The sequence below is a fragment of the Denticeps clupeoides genome, chromosome 1 (assembly GCF_900700375.1).
Source record: "Denticeps clupeoides chromosome 1, fDenClu1.1, whole genome shotgun sequence".
Lineage (NCBI taxonomy): Eukaryota > Metazoa > Chordata > Actinopteri > Clupeiformes > Denticipitidae > Denticeps > Denticeps clupeoides.
In genome coordinates, this window is record NC_041707.1 from 14,762,847 (window position 1) to 14,779,408 (window position 16,562).

Here is a 16,562-nt window from a genome sequence, read left to right on the forward strand (position 1 = left end):
TGTACTGGTCTTCTCTACATGATCTACCATGGAACTTTGTTTTCGACAGAGCCAGTGTGCAATGCCAGAGTAAATCAGAGCCACTTACACTAGTAACAAATGACTATATTTCTACAAATGATGTCATGGTTAACTGGAGTCCAGCATCTATGTGATGAGAAAAGAATGCAAGAAATGAATTAGTATTGCTTCAATCAAATATAAATAAGTTGTTTTCATCTTATTTTACACTGCTTCATCTACACAAAAGAAAAACTCTTTGGAGATGTAAAAGACAGAAGACTAAAGACAGTCATGCTCCGGTCCTCTTGTCAGCTCCCCAGAGTCTATAGCCCATCTCTCTTCTTCCTCTGATCACGCTGTTATACAGTGCTATAAGGTTTTTTTTCCCCAGATGATTCAGCAAATCTTGCAATTTCTCATTACACTGAAAACCCTTAAGGCATTTGATTGAACGATGACCATGTACAATTTTGAACAAAATCACCCCATTTTTCTGTGTATTAGATGTTTGGGTTCTGTGAATTGTATAGCACTGGTTTCTGTACAAAACCTAGTTCCACTGACTTGTTTCTATATATTTGTTTGCTTACCAAGTAGAAAAATTCATGGGGTTGAGCCCTTATTTGATTTGCCTCTGACACTTGTCACCTTGTTGTCACCTCATCTTGCAGTTGAATGATTGTAACCAACTTTGTCATGAATGGCTTTTTTTTTGTTATGAATGGCTTGACTGCAGAAGTGGCTTAAACACCCAAAACAAGTTCTCTAATCTCCTTTCCAGATGTGTGGGGATTTATGGCTTCTTGTTCCACATATAGCATCTGGTATCCTCCTCACTGCTCTGTCCCTGGACACTTCCCCCATACCCTCATCTCGCCCACCACGGATAGAGGCATGAAGAATTCATAAGATTATCTTAACCAAAGGTTACACATTAACCTGAACACCTTGTCATTCACATTGACTGTGCTTTAGGCGATCACAGGCCTGGATGTAAATGTTTCCCATGGTTCAAGACTTTTTTTGCCGTCAGTTATGGATGTTCAGTGAGTCAAATATGCTTTCATATTGTTGGATTGTGTATGGAAATTAATAGCAAGGAGCTGTCCGGAGGATGTAAGGCATGCCGTGCAGTATTACTGTGCTTATTACTAATGTCTTCCCATTGCCCACTTTTTTAATGATTGATATAAAGTTTAAGAAGCCATTATTTAAATATATGTGAGAAAAATTATCTAATAAAGCAACTGATATACAATTACAGATTATGATATTGCGTCAATTGTGGAATTAATTTTCTTTTGATTACACATTGTGATAACTTAGTATTATACTCTAAATGGATAATCACTCTCTCATCCTCTGTCAGACAGGATGTATTTGTGCAAAGGTTAGAGAAAGGCTTTGAAAGGCTTGATCTTGACCATTCATGCAATTAATCATTGCATGAATGAACCCTCAGTGGGTCTGAACAAAGGTAAAGAGGTCAGTGCAAGTTTTTACCAAACTGCAAACTCAAGTGGATCACTTGAAAACAGATATATGTCTCCCCCACTGGACCACAGCCACGGATGCAATGGTATAGCTTGGGTCCCTGGAATTACCTCATGGATACATGTGGCCGATTGCATTTAGCGTCCAGCCCACAGGAATCTGAGAATATTTGTTGAGGCTTTGGGTTGGAAAGCAGTCGATAAAGCAGACAGGCAGTCTCTTGAGGCTGGTGAGGAAGAGAGACTCTTGGTTTTGGATCGAGAAAAGAGTGGAGGGGAGGTGGAGGATGGCCACCCTCATAATCTGCCATGTGGCACGCTCCAGCCGTTAACTATGTCTTATGGGAAAGATCCATATACTCACCATGTGGAGAGTCATGGAGTCGATTATAAATTCCAGTTTTGACTGAAAGTGGTCAACACCAAAAATGAATCACACTGTGATAGTGAACGCATACCTTAAAACCACTGCTACATCTGATTTGTAATTATAATATCAGTGGCTATAGCAGCAGTATGTATTTAGAGTTTAAAATGGTGTCCAAGTTCTTCTGAGAAGGTATTGGTTTATGATCTATTTATGAGGATATTCAAGCTCTTGAGAAGAATGTCTAGCCTCAAAATAGTTTACATCTTTACACTCTAATCTATTCTTGGAAGAAGTTGTGGCATGGCATACCTTTTGTACCCTTTGCACTTTTTTTGACTTATGGAGATTTTTGAGCCCTGTCCAGGTGTTACAGCCCTCTTTTGGTTGCCCCAAGGTAACCTCAGAACGTCTGGCCAAGCAGTGTGTGGTCATTGTTTTGGATACTCACAACCTCATTGTCTACTGCAAAGCATACAGAAATACAGACCTCCAAAGACAGCCGTAGAACAGTACTGTCTTCAGTGTTTATTTTAAAAGCCGGTTACTCATCATCTGATAAATCCCTGTCCCGTTCAGAGACCTTTCTCATATACAGTGGATCCAAGACACAGGTCCTGTCAGAAGGTTTTGCCCTTGGCTTTGGCCGAAACATCAGTCTCACTCAAGGGTATTGCGGCGGACCTCAAAAATAATTAATAACTGCTCAGTGACTTTGGTGGGCTCACGTCACAGCGGTACTCTTCCTGGGCCCCCATGTGGTCCCCCAGGCCACCAGCCTCCTCATTCTGTCAGCAAAGACGGGTCAGGTGCGGTTCAAACCACTCAGTGGTGCCACTAAGTGTTTCTAAATCCTGTTACTTTATGAGGTAAGTTATGGTCTGGCCACAGCTGCCGATGGCCCCGGGGTCCCTGGGCCCACAACTGGATTCATTACTGCTGCCGTGCCCCTGGGGAGTGCGCTCTGTTTCTTGGTATCCTGCTTTCTGTCAGAGGGGAGGCTACCCTGAGCACCTGCCACCTCGCTCGCCGTGAGCATGTGTATTCCCACGTCTGTAGTGGCTTGCGGATATGTGAAGCGGTGTATCTATGCACGTTGCTCATCATGAGCATCTATCTTATAAACATGACACTCTTTCCAAATGCACATCCTGTCAACACTGTCTGCTTAGCACACGTGTTGCCATGTGGCCAGCTCATCAGTGACTGCTGGACAGCATTCATGAGTCAGAACCAGACGAGGACATGTCATGAGGGTGTGTTTGGTGGTAATGCAGCATACACATTAGTGTAATCTACTTATTTTCCCTTATGATTTTGCATATGGTAAATCATGTGGAAATGATGCCACATTTGGCTGGCTTGTATATTTTTAAAAGAAGTGCACTATTTTGAAAGTGTTCACTGGCGAACAAGACCCATGCTTAGCGTGTAACTGTAATGAGAGAAAGAGAATGTTTTTTTCCCGCCCTGAGTTATGACTTTCATTAGGGTATGGGAGTTCCATATTATGAAATGTGTAACATTAGTATGATCTGTGTGCAAAAAGTCCTGTCTCTTGTCAGTGGACCATTAAACACTAGTCCAGGTTGGTTGTGCCTACAGATTTGGTGGATTACGTCAAACTTGCCGCAGGTTTTGCATTACTCTACACAAAAAGAGGTCACACTGGATACTTTAGAGGGATTGAGTTTATATTTTTGTGTTTAAATCGTTGTTTCCCTCCCTCACATCCATTGATCCCCATTTTATTTCCATCTTCTTGACAAGAGCAGTCTCCATTACAACCCCTTCTATACCTTTTCCAAAACTCTGGTGAATCCATTCGTCACCCTGCCGTGGCTTTGGAGGCACTGCCATAGAAAAGAGAGATCCTCCCCCTCCCACTTGTCTTTCCCTTCACAGCCAGGAGAACAAATCATGCAGAATCTCCTGAGATTTTCTACTTTTTAGATAAGATAAATGCATTATCACTTCTGTTTATGGTCACACGGATGTCAATGAAAATTAACAGCCGTTTTTGTCTCAAAGAATGACAAATGAAAGCATTGGGCAGGAAACGGTAGGAAAAGACCCAATGACTTGTCCATGTGTTTCTGTTGTATTACTGCCACTGAAGAAGATCGGGTCTTCCCTCATTCCCCCCTGTAGTGAATTCATGTTTCTCCTCTTCTCCAGACATATTTTCTGAAGTGGCACAGGACGAAAAAGATGCATGTTTTATCAGTTCTGTCAGAGTGTTTAATCTCAGCACCACAGCAGCATGATTGCATCCTTCACCTTTTTTTTGAATGGCCAGTAACATTGGTTGCTCGTGAATGTTTCTTTACAGAATAATCTTGCCCTTTAAGTGCTGTATTGTTGACTTGGTTCTTTCTGTAGAAATATAGCCATTAAAATGTGTAAATAACACCCTCTTGTACTGACAAAACAGTTCTGACCCATTTAGTCAGGGACTCTGAAGTCCTCTGAAGATCTCTTCTGGTACCAAGGCATTTTCAGCAGATCACTGCTTCATATATTCTATATTGAGGATAAACAGAGAGTTGTCATGCCAATGTTTGACTGATCCTTCACAAGTTTTATATATAATTCACAAATTTTATATATACTGGGATATACTGCATACACTCCAAACGATCCTACAAGCTCTAGTCTTAAAGTAAATTTGCACTTGCCAATTTTCCTGCTTTTAACTCATATTTTTTTACTAGCAGACTGTTCACTTGCTGCAAACATAGCCACTCTTTGACAGGAGCCACTGTAACCAAATTCACTTCAGTGGTCTTTTTGTTGTGAGTCAACTGTGCATATCCTGTTCTGTAGCTGGTAAACGTTAATAGACAATGCAACACTGTAAATTATGTTATACTTCCAGATGATCTGAAGAAGCAGTTGGAGCTTCGCAGAAGGCAGATAGCTGCACAAGGTATGTACTGTTAATAAAATCTACCCACATACACAGGTTCTGCAGAAGGAGGGACTTTGGCCACATCAATAAGACCATGCTTGGCTTCCAGTGACCTCTCAGTGCTTTAGGATAGCTCACCAAGTTTGAGTTTCCGTTTCCATTCCTTTTCTTTAGGATTTCTTTCACGGTCTGTGTGCCTAGCTGTCACAACCTTTCATAATTTTATATCTAGCTCTGCCAGCTTTTGGCTCTGTCTCTTGTTAGTTGCATGTAGAAAAAGTTGTGTTTCCAGGCCAAAGACCCAACACGTAGGCTCTCTGTGTGTTCTGGGTCTTTGAGGATTTTCCTCTAATTCGACGTTACACATTTCAGTTACAGGGCACAGAGTACAAGTGGGCGGCATGAATTTCCTGTGATGCCCTCTTGTTTTCAGTGACATAAACAAGTTGACAGCTAGGGTCAGTTCCAAGCTTAACAAACATGTCCCTGGAGTATACATGCTGGCGATGTGTCTCGCCACTGGAGCCATGTGTTAAACAGCACAGCATGCTTTCAGAGCTGGGACTTCCAGAGGAGTAAAACTGATAAATCTGATACCACCCGTGCGATTGGCAATATACTGGATATTTGTCAATGATCAGTATATTGCCTTGACTTAGACAATAGGGTTAGACTGATGTACACTGATGATATTGGTGACATGATGTAAGCTGCCATATTGGCAGAAACATGAATAAAATATCTACATTGCGAAGCAGAATTCATTTTTATAGCAGATTTATTCTAAAAGTTTACTATATTTTAAATACTGTCTTGAAAAATGTGACATGAATTGAATACTAAATACTTCACATTTGCATTCTAAAAATGTATAACCATTACAAACTAAAAATGTCACCAAGAGCCCTTCCCTTCCTTTGCCAGTTCCACCAGTTTAGATGCTGTCTGTGTGTAGGGTATTTCTGTAGTACAGTATCTTTAGGATATACCTATACATTCGATGAGAAAGACTGTGTGATGGTGCTCTTCTCACAGTGTGTGTGTATGTGTGTGTGTATAGGGGTGATGGGGAATTTGCCTGAATCAGAGGTGCCTGACCCCATGGAGGAGAAACTGCTTGCTCAAATTGAGGAGGAGAAGAATATGTATGTTGCTCTTGCATCGCAGTGTCCTGCTGTGTGAACAGTTCATTTTTTACTCAATTTAAAACCTAAATCGGTTTATTGGTTCATCATTGGGCACATGTAGAGTTATTTTTTTCTATTTCATAGGTATAAGAATACCTTTGGCAAGTTGAAAGGAATGAAGACTGAGATTGAGCATCTACAGCTTCTGTTGGAGAAGCAAAAGTTCAAATTACAGAAGGACTTTGAGGACTGGTGGACCCATGAAGCTGGAAGCATGCAGGTGCCATTTCTGACACTTCCTTAGTTCCTTGTTTTGCTTCAGCTTTGTGTGTGTGTGTGTGTGTGTGTGTGTGTGTGCATTTATATATCATTTGGGGATGTATGGGGCAACACATGGGAAAAACTGACAAAGTGATGGCAGAGCAACTCTTATGCAACCTGCTGTTGTCTGCATAATGTTCCCATTTGACACATCAGCCAAGAGAGCAAACATATGTTCTGAGAGGAAAGCCGTTGCTTTTTAAGTCTATTTTTTTTTTGTTCACATGTGCTCCTCACTGCTCATGTTATGAAAGTCCATCTGATCAGCAGACAGACTGTCCAGACGCGGGTTTTGATCTTGTTAATAGGAAATATGGACTTACATTCAGGCGGATGAGCAGCTGTGCAGCACAGCTTAGACCGGGAATCTATTTCTGAATCACATCCGCATAAAAAAAAAAAAAAACTGCCCTTCATGTTGACTGGGCCGTTCTGTTTTCGATTCTTATTACACTTGGGAAGAGCATTTTTTGATAGACTTTGCTTCATTAGTTCTTTAATATGCCTTAAAATATTTATGGACAGTAACTGCAAACATAAGACACCGACATCAAACTCTTGTTTGTTTGCTTAAAAGCAATCCTCATTGTCAGGAAATGTTCTTTTTTGGTTTACACATTGCTTAGGAAAATGTGACCTACATGGAAAGTAACTGTGTTGCTGTGCCTTTGATATTGTTATTAGCGCTCAGTGCCAGAAGAGACTTCAGCAGCTCCAACCAGGACCCCAACCCTATCCAGGCCTATGGCAATAAGGTGACTCTCCTGGCTATTTTTCATCTAATAGTGTTGTGCACAGACAGAATAATGTAAAGAATAATCTTTCAGAATCAGAATCGCGTTTACTGGGCAAGTATGTGAGCGAACATATACATGGAATTTGATTCCAATTGGTGGTGTCTCTCAAGCACAACAGTGTCAAATCATCAACAAGAATATATCAAAATCCTATATACAGAGAAATACATAGATTAGAGAAATAAAACAAATGTACATAGAGTGCAGTTGCAATGCTGTAGATGTTTAGCAGTGTGACAGTTCATTTGTTTAGGGGGGTGATGATGAAGGGAAAGCAACTGTTCCCGTGTCGGCTGGTCGTAGTCTGCAGGCTTATATATCATCTGCCAGAGGGCAGCAGGTCAACAAGTCTGTGTCCAGAGTGTAAGGGATCTCTGACGATTTCCCTGACATTTCCTGGTTCTTGAGAGGGACGGGTCCTGAATGGAGGGACCGATGATGACCTCTGAATAACTGTTGAGTTCTGGGCAAGATTTACTTGGTTTTACTTGATTTACATAGTAAAGAACAGGCTCCATGTTTATACAGTGGAAGAACAAATGATCATGATAAAGTGGGCAGAGAAAGTTATACCAGTTACGTTTTACATTCAAACATAGATCAGGAGAAAGAAACAAATTATAATATTGAATCTCGATCCGACAAGCACTGTCCCCACACACTGCTCACCGGGCGCCTGTCATGGCTGCCCACTGCTCACCAGGGGTGATGGTTAAAAGTAGAGAACACATTGTGTTGTGTCACCGCGTGCTGTGCTGCAGTGTTTCACTTTCACTTCACTTTCACATGTAACATGAAATGTCATCTAATACTGCCATTCATCACGTGTCACATCTCTGTTACCACATAATTGTTTTATTGAAGCCATTTTGCAAACAAAACATCCAGGCAAGATAAGGGCATTAGCACCAGCCGAGCCACTGGGACACACACACAATCCCAAATGGAGATGTTATCACCCTTTCTATGTTTACAAATGATTTAACGGTCTCTGAAGTCATTTGGTGACATGAGAAAATATATAAAAATTTCTTTGAAGTTAAAGGAGCCTGACCTTTACTACTGGGTCTGCCTGTGTTTGTGATTGAAAGTCTGTTAACAGCTGAATGGGGCTGGACTTTTAGTGCACTTGCGCCCCTTAGAGGATGCCGTGGGTTAGCGTTTGTGCGTAAATGTGGTAGACATCTGTATAGCAATGAATATTCTGCCTCTCTGTGTACAGGGATTCCAGCCTGGCCTGCCAAGCTGCAGCTCCATTTCACAGTCCACAAAACTGACAATTTTAAATTCAAATATGTTGTAAAGCGCTGAATTGTTCCATTAAGATGATGATTGAAAGGCCATGAGAAATACCATCGGTGGATGAAGAGCAGACTGATTCATCTGGAACCAGTCGCTTTATATGTAGTACCGGCCAAGATTTTACTGCACACTCATATTTGTATAATGTATAATCAGAAAACTAAAATATATGTCTAATGCTCTTGCATTTTAAATGATAGATATCATCTCTCTTCTCAGGGACACTGTTTCAACTCGCATGATAAAGAAGGAACATGAACTAAGTGCATCACCCTTGTTGAACCTCAGGTAATAGTTTTCGGTATGGTTTTTGGGTACAGTGAATGCAGAGCAAAATGTCTTTTGTTTAATGGATATTATTGTCTAGACATGGGTTTCTTTGTGGATGCACCAGTTCTAGCAGTTCTAGAAGGCAGGCACAACTGTCATTGGGGAGGATCATGGCCACAATCTCTGAATCAGGAGCAGTTCCACTGTAACCGCAGCAGACTGTGGTTTGGAAAGTGCCGCTGTTGTTGTCGGAGCGTCACACAAGACACTCTTGCCTTGGAGCTGCAAACAAAAATCAGCTGTACAACAATTGTTGAATACTTATACTGTTGTACTGTCTTATTATACTGAGTTATTGTACAGGGTGGGCCATTTATATGGATACACCTTAATAAAATGGGAATGGTTGGTGATATTAACATCCTGTTTGTGGCACATTAGTATATGTGAGGGGGCAAACTTTTCAAGATGGGTGGTGACCATTGTGACCATTTTGAAGTCGGCCATTGGATCCAACTTTTGTTTTTTAAATAGGAAGAGGGTCATGTGACACATCAAATTTATTGGTAATTTCACAAGAAAAACAATGGTGTGCTTTTTAATGTAACTTTATTCTTTCATGAGTTATTTACAAGTTTCCGACCACTTATAAAATGTGTTCAGTGTCACCAACCATTCCCCTTTTATTTCCTGGCAACATTTCCTGGTCCTCAGTCTTCTTGTTTTTTAAAAACATGTAGACATTTTATTATTAATATTTTAATAATTCATCTTATTATAAGAAGCCTGATATCATCAGCCTGATATATAACAGTTTCCTCTTCACCCATTAGGGTTTCTGTTCTGAAGCTGGTGCCGGTTCATTAGGTGTCACTTTCTATGAATAATAGTTGGCGTGGTGGTGACATAGTTTTGGTGCTGACGCCAGAAGCCCCCGTCTAGACCGAACACTGGTTTACATTCCATTGTCATTTATTGTAAGCTGTCTTTTCTCTGCAAAAGCGCCCAGTTATTATGTGGCAGACCACTCAGTATACATTGTCTTGCTGTGAAATATAACAGCAGCTTTAGGAAGCATGAGCTGATTATATAAACCTTGCAGTGGTCTAAGTTCAACTAGAACGATCAGCAAGAAAACTCATCAGTTCTCTTCAGGAAAATCTTTGTGGTTGTAAGTGCATAGATTGAAATGGAGGGAATATTCCACTAGTGTATTTTGCGAGAGCAAAAGAGAAAGGCCTTTCTGTCATGGCAGAGGAGTCATAAATGCTGTTGGGTTTAAGCTGAAAAGGATTTGCTAGAGATGAAGGTGTTGGGAATGTGTTGGATGGTCCTCAGTGTTCTCTTGACCTGACCCAGTAGCTTTTACCCTAACAGGTGCTGCACCCTTCTCATGTATCATTTGTATTAAACATTTTCATCATTACCCAATCATTGTCTGTCATTACCCAGTTTAGCACGATTCAGTTCAGAAATTGTGCATTTTGGTGTAATAACTGTGTGTGTGTGTGTGTTTCAGAGAATCAGGTCTCCATCCGCAAGTAGATGCTGACCTACTGGCCTTCATCAAAGCCCGACAGAACATACTCAACAAAATTGGTACAGGACAACACACACAAGTGAACGTGAAGTGGTTCTCATTGTGAAACACTGCAGCACAGCACACAGCAAGCGAAATGTGTCCTCTGCTTTTAACCATCACCTTAGTGAGCAGTGGGCAGCCATGAAAGGTGCCCGGGGAGCAGTGTGGGGACGGTGCTTTGATCAACGTTACCTCAGTGGCACCTTGGCGGTTTGGGATTTGAACCCGCTAGGCCATCACTGCCCCACATATTTTAGATTTACTGATAAACTGAATATGAAACATCATATTTCTATTTGAATAATGATCTACAAATGTAAGCAATGGTTACAACCAGTCCCATTAACAGCATGTTGTGATACATTGTGTGTTCTGACACGTTTTCATCAAAACCAAAATTAGGTTTTTCATCATATTGTGTTACAGTCTAGCCTTCACTATCCACATAAATGAATAAGCCTGGATCACCAGTTTTCACTCTTGTTGATTCTAATTGTCAACATCCCACTAGATCTGCAGTTTTGGAGACTAGTCCTTGACAAATTCACTCAGATCACACTAAATTGATAATTTACATAGTTTACACAATTGTTATTTGAAAGGAAAGATTTTTCTGTAGCTTTATGTGTCAGTTGGCCATATCTGAGATGGGTTGAGATCCAGACCTAGATTTGGCCTCAAAGGCCCCGTTTTGAAAGGAGGATACAGATAAAAACTGTGAAAGACTGCCTTCTGGTGGTCAATTGCTGAAAAACCTGATGGAAGCAGACTTAAGATGAGCAGTTGACAGTGTGTCATATGTAAATTAAGCAAACCTGTGGTCTTGTTGGCATCATCATACTCCGCCCTCGCTCTCTGTTCACCCGGTCCTCTTTATCACACCCTTCCATTTCTAGAACCTTGCCTGCAGAAAATGTCTTGATTGGCATCAGGGGTTGAAGGTGTGTCTGTGTTCCAAACAGCCATTCCAGTAATGCTGCCATACATTTCCCAAATACTGGAGAGTCACCGTGTTGACTTAAGTGTTCATCTATCAACATTCACCTCTTCATTTCATGCTGCAAAGGTGAAATGTGTCAAAAACGGACACCTTGCTGTTGCCAGAGGTCATTTTAAGATGAATACTATGCAATGACCTTATAAAGATCTCAGTAAATTTCACAATGCAGTCATGTCATGGTGCTTTCATCAATTAACCTTTCATCTGTGTACTAGATAATGGGACCGATTTGGACCCATAAGTCAAAAATCAAGAAATGGTTCAGATTAGATTTGGTCACATCAACAGAACTTTTTTTTGTTTAGTTTGTGCAGGGTGTAAATACTTCAAGTCACAACATGAGTAGTAAGCACAGTGTATTTCGGGGTAAATGGGGAGTGCTGCATCAGGAAGGGCATCTGGTGTTTGCCAATTGTGCGGACAGCCAGACTGTTTGATTTGCTGTGGTGACCCCTAAGAGGACAAGTTGAAGGAAGAAAACAGACACTTTAATGATGATATTGTTAATTTGTTTGCTGAGAGTCTTTTACCAGGTATTGTAATCACAGGGAGTGTGGTGATTATTTTCCCCAATGTTTAATTAGCTTGTAAGCCATTCTCTTGGCCGCACACACACACACACACGCATATATGGCAATATACTACCAACTCAGAGTTTGGAGTGCATAGGCTCAAAGCCAAGGTAACCAAGGTAGGGTAGCCAAGGTAGGGTGGTAGTAGCCTAGTGGGTAACACACTCGCCTATGAACCAGAAAACCCAGGTTCAAATCCCACTTACTACCATTGTGTCCCTGAGCAAGACACTTAACCCTACCCTGCTCCAGGGGGGGACTGTCCCTGTAACTACTGATTGTAAGCCGCTCTGGATAATGCTGTCTGATAAATGCTGTAAATGTTTTGTGTTTTCAAACACATCAGTGAGATGTGAGTTTAGAGCTCGTTCATACGAACCCCTGAAGCAGGCATTTTTCTGCCGCTTGTTGTATCAGGTGAACACTGACTGTTTTTGTGCTTAGTGTGGACGAGGCCTTACTCCAACCTGGAGCGGTGCTGTACTCTGGTCAGGCAACGCCACAGGCACTACTCCTTGACCGCCAGAAAACCACCAAGCAATGTCATTATAATATTATTGATTATGCTGTGCATCGCAATGAAATTATTTTGAGATTAATTTCAACACCCCTATGTCAAAGGCCTTGTAGAACCTAAGCGCTGGGTTGACCTGAGCGATGAGAGAGGTCACCCACAGCAACGCCTCATGCTTGACCCATTTGGTCAGGGTTCATTGGTCACCGCAATCTCAGAATAATATATTTTTTGAATAAAAATATTTTTAATGAAAATATATTTTTAAATGAGGAGCATATTGCACCCTGAATTATTGCACATTGAGAAATTAATGTGTAATATTTTCTGGTAAATATATAGGTATGTTGAACGTGTTGGTATAACATTGTTGTTTAAAGTTGATGATTGTGCATATTATTGGGGTAATGGTAGCGTTAGTGGTGGCCTAGTGGTTAAAGAAGCGACCCCCTAATCAGAAGGCTGCCGGTTTGAATCCTGAACCGCCAAGGTGCCACTGAGGTGTCACTAAGCAAACCACCGTCCCCATACACTGCTGCAGTGTTTCACAATGACAATCACTTCACATCACTTTTTATTCCAGCACAGTCACTAGACTATAGAGTGTATTTTTCATGATTGCCTGTAGTCCAGTACCAGTTCTTTTGACTTGCTGATATTAAGTTGTAAATGATTCAATTCATACCAATCTACAAACCTGTCAACAGTCTTTCTATATTCCATGCCTTCCCCTTGCCTAATATACCAAACTGCAGCTGAATTACCTGAGAATTTCTGCAGATGACAGCCCTTGGGCATGGCCATTTCATCATCAACCTGGGAGAAACAGGTGTAGCACGTGATGATTCAATGATCAGTAGTTTGCAGGGGGGTGCAAGGCATCACAGACGGGTTCGATCTTACACATGCCACTTGAGTGTTTTTAAATTTATTCACATAATGTGTATTTGGATTTTGATTAAGTGTAAAATGTATTTATAGATAACAAAAAAAGATGAAATAACTGAAAACATGTCATCTATGTTTAAGTACATAACTCCACATGTGTTCATTCATAGTTTTGATGCCTTCAGTGAGAATCTACCAATGTAAATGGTCATCAAAATAAAGAAAACATATTGAATGAGAAGGTGTGTCCAAACTTTTGGCCTGTACTGTATATATATATATCTTTTTTTTTTTTTTTTTTTGCATTTTTAGGGCAAGTGCAAAGATGATCCTGCGAAGAGATACTGTGGAGTGCTGCAACAGCCCTTTCATACCACCATCTCCTGGTTTCATTAGGAGATGTTGCAGCTCTTAAAGCACATTAGTCAAAACTATACACTAGGAAGGGAGAAAATGTCAAACATGTGGGGCTGTCTGTAAATTTTTATGTGATTGTATGACATTGGTCGCTGGCTGCTCATGGAAATAAATGCCCAGACCCTGCTCTCAACATGAAGCAGCGTAAAGATGAAGCAGTGTAAAGCAGCGTAACAGACAAGATGTCTTTGATCTGAGCAAATGTTTTTGCAAGACACTGAAGTGCTATCCAGTCCCATTGGGTGCTGTGTGTGTTGTGAAACTATGTGTCTCTTTGTTTGTATGTCTTTTTGAAGCAACATGTTTAATTGAATGCTTTACTTTAAACCTATTAAAGTCTTTATCAGTTCATGTTCTACATGTTGTTTCTCACTTGAACATGTCTTTTAAACTCATGATTGTTTACTGATCACATTGTTTGGTTCAGAAGAAGCACTTAATCTGCTGTTCAGATATAATTGCATCGGGAAGTGATAATATGTCCTCCAGCTTTAGAAAGATGTCTCGACTGCATTTTTTGCATGGCTTGAATAGATTTGTTTGAGAATCTAGCAGCAGTACTTATTTGCATGTAGGAGTAACTAGTCTTCACCCATGGTGCTTTTGGTCTTGCTTTGAAATTCCACAAAGTTAAGATGACATATCTGTCCTCCAAATATTTATGCACACACATAAAATTTCATAAATTTTTGTGAAGGTGAAGTCATTGTCATACACTGCAGCACAGCACACTGTGGGCACAAAGAAATGTTTCCTTTGCATTTAGCCTATCACTCTTGGCGAGCAGGGGGCAGCCATGACAGGTGCCCAGGGAGCAGTGTGTGGGGACGGTGTTTTGCTTTGGCACTTTGGCGGATCGGGATTTGAACCGGCAACCTTCTGATTACAGGGCCGATTCCTTAACCACTAGGCCACCACTGCCCCTGTGTGTGTGAGTGATCTGGCCAAGGCAGCACGTCAAATATTAACCTTCAGTGAGGTACACCATGAAAGTACACCATGAGGAAGCAGGGTAACATCTCCTAAGACCTCTTCACACTGAGGAGGACCTTTTTCTTGCTACTTCGTTTACTTCAGATAAAAATTGTATTATTCTGAATAGGGCCAAGTTGTCTTGTTCACGGTGGGTTGCATACTCCTGTCTTGACTTTTTTATTTTTAAGATGTAATTGAGACAGCATCTTGACGTGATGCCGCACCTTCGGGTTGTCGGATTTTCGACTGAGCTGCACAGCCTTGCTGGTCCTTGTCCATTTTACCTACCAGCTATTCGGTGCCACCATCTTCCAGATGCTGGAAGAGGCGACCATCTCCTGATGGAAAAACTGAACTTTCTAGACAACTACACCTGCCTGGATGCCTGGAGCGATTGAAAGATTGGTGACAGAAAAATCAAGAAATTGATTTGTTTAAACAGGCTTAAATCAATCAATAATGTTCTCCACTGTGCTTCAGCAACCATATACAGTGGGGCTCATTATGAGTTTAAATATTTAAAAAATACCAATTAACACGTGAACAAAATTTCCTTATAATTGTTCATTAATAATAATAATAATAATCACATTTTACATTTTCAACTGAAAAACAAAAATGCTAGATAATAAAAGTAACAAATGATAACAAATGACATGAAAACATAAAAAAAAAAAAATCAACAGTTATTTCTTCTACTAAAAATCTGTAGACTGTGATACACTGAGGGAGTCAGGGAGGGCAGCAGCACTTCGAGCCTGACCACCCATAATTAGCTATTATCAGATGTATGAAGCGTTTTACGTACATATAAAATAAATATATACAATGCATGCATGGTTGTGTGTTTATGTATAATATTAAGTTTGTATTTATTGAAATAATGTTGGCCTCTCAACTTTAAATGTTATGTATATTTAGTGCATTTTTCTTTTATCTAATTTGAGCACTTCTTCTTTCTGAAGGTTATTTTGGATGCGTGGGAGAATGGAGTCCACCCATGAGGAAATTCCACCAGTGCCACCAACTGGGACATCAGCAGCCCCTTCTTCTTTGCTGGTACATTTGTTACCCGTACAGGTATGTGTGCTCAGACTGGTTATTTAGTTATGTTGGGAAACTGTATTAGGTCCCAGCTTCAGTGCTCCCTTTCATTTTCTGAAAATGTAATTTCTCAGTGGTCCAAAATTTCTTCAAATTTCTTTATATATAATAGAATTAATTGAGCCACAGTTGTATATGATAAACAATACTGGTTGACTGAGGGCCTCTCACCTGTCTTCTGTGTGTTCTATACTGGGATCTCCCTCACTCTTGCCTTCCTGAACCATTTGAACCTCACCCTCCACCAAAGCATGGGATGGGGCATGGTCACAGTGCCACATATTTTTAATGTTATGAATAGGCGTGTGTAAAGATAAATTACAACGTGGAACTAGTTGAGTTTCTGTTCTTCCAGAGATTTGTTGAGGCGCTGGCTCTAGCTTTGTTCCTTGTGGGAAGTATGCTGTTCTTGGTTGTCCCATACAGAGAAGAATTTGCCATGCCTTCATGACTCTCAGCATTGGCTTTGGTGATTATGCAATAGCTAAGAGGCTGATGAAGGGATCCTAGCATCTCCAGGTGGTGCCTGGAGCCATTTTGGCCTGGCATGGATTGCACTTCTCTTGAGTGTAGGTGCCAGAATTCTGGAGCACTTTCTTGGGTTCACGCATCCGTCACAGAGATCCACAAATGATGCTGAGCAGCCAGCTCAGCGGACTGCAGGGGCATCATTGCTAACTTGACATGATGATGGATCATCACTGTTCTGTACTTCTGTACTGTACTGTACGCCTGTCATGGTTGCCCACTGCTCACTAAGGGCGATGGATAAAAGCAGAGGACTCATTTTGTTGTGCTGCAGTGTTTCACAATGGCAATCACTTTCACTTGTCTTGCGCAGTGGGTACTGGCAGCATCTAGACGAGGACTGAGTCTGAAAACGAACTCCACCTCTGATGGCTTCTGGAAATTCACCAGC

The 16,562-nt window shown here is 40.9% G+C and overlaps 1 protein-coding gene across 5 annotated transcripts in view; it reads left to right on the top strand.

The window, feature by feature from the left end:
* kif6 (kinesin family member 6) overlaps positions 1-13,920 on the top strand; it is a 57,128-nt gene extending 43,208 nt beyond the window's left edge. For 2 of the 5 annotated variants that reach the window (XM_028992474.1, XM_028992493.1), the window contains 8 exons: positions 4,742-4,792; positions 5,835-5,919; positions 6,046-6,181; positions 6,907-6,977; positions 8,541-8,609; positions 10,111-10,190; positions 13,040-13,150; positions 13,460-13,920. In XM_028992474.1, the coding sequence (XP_028848307.1) occupies positions 4,742-4,792; positions 5,835-5,919; positions 6,046-6,181; positions 6,907-6,977; positions 8,541-8,609; positions 10,111-10,190; positions 13,040-13,101 (554 nt within the window). In that variant the 3' untranslated portion in view covers positions 13,102-13,150; positions 13,460-13,920. Of the gene's footprint in view, positions 1-4,741; positions 4,793-5,834; positions 5,920-6,045; positions 6,182-6,906; positions 6,978-8,241; positions 8,610-10,110; positions 10,191-13,014; positions 13,268-13,459 lie in introns of those variants that run through there. The other 3 variants (XM_028992483.1, XM_028992475.1, XR_003750955.1) reach the window with 3 other exon arrangements.
* The last annotated feature ends 2,642 nt before the right edge of the window (positions 13,921-16,562 follow it).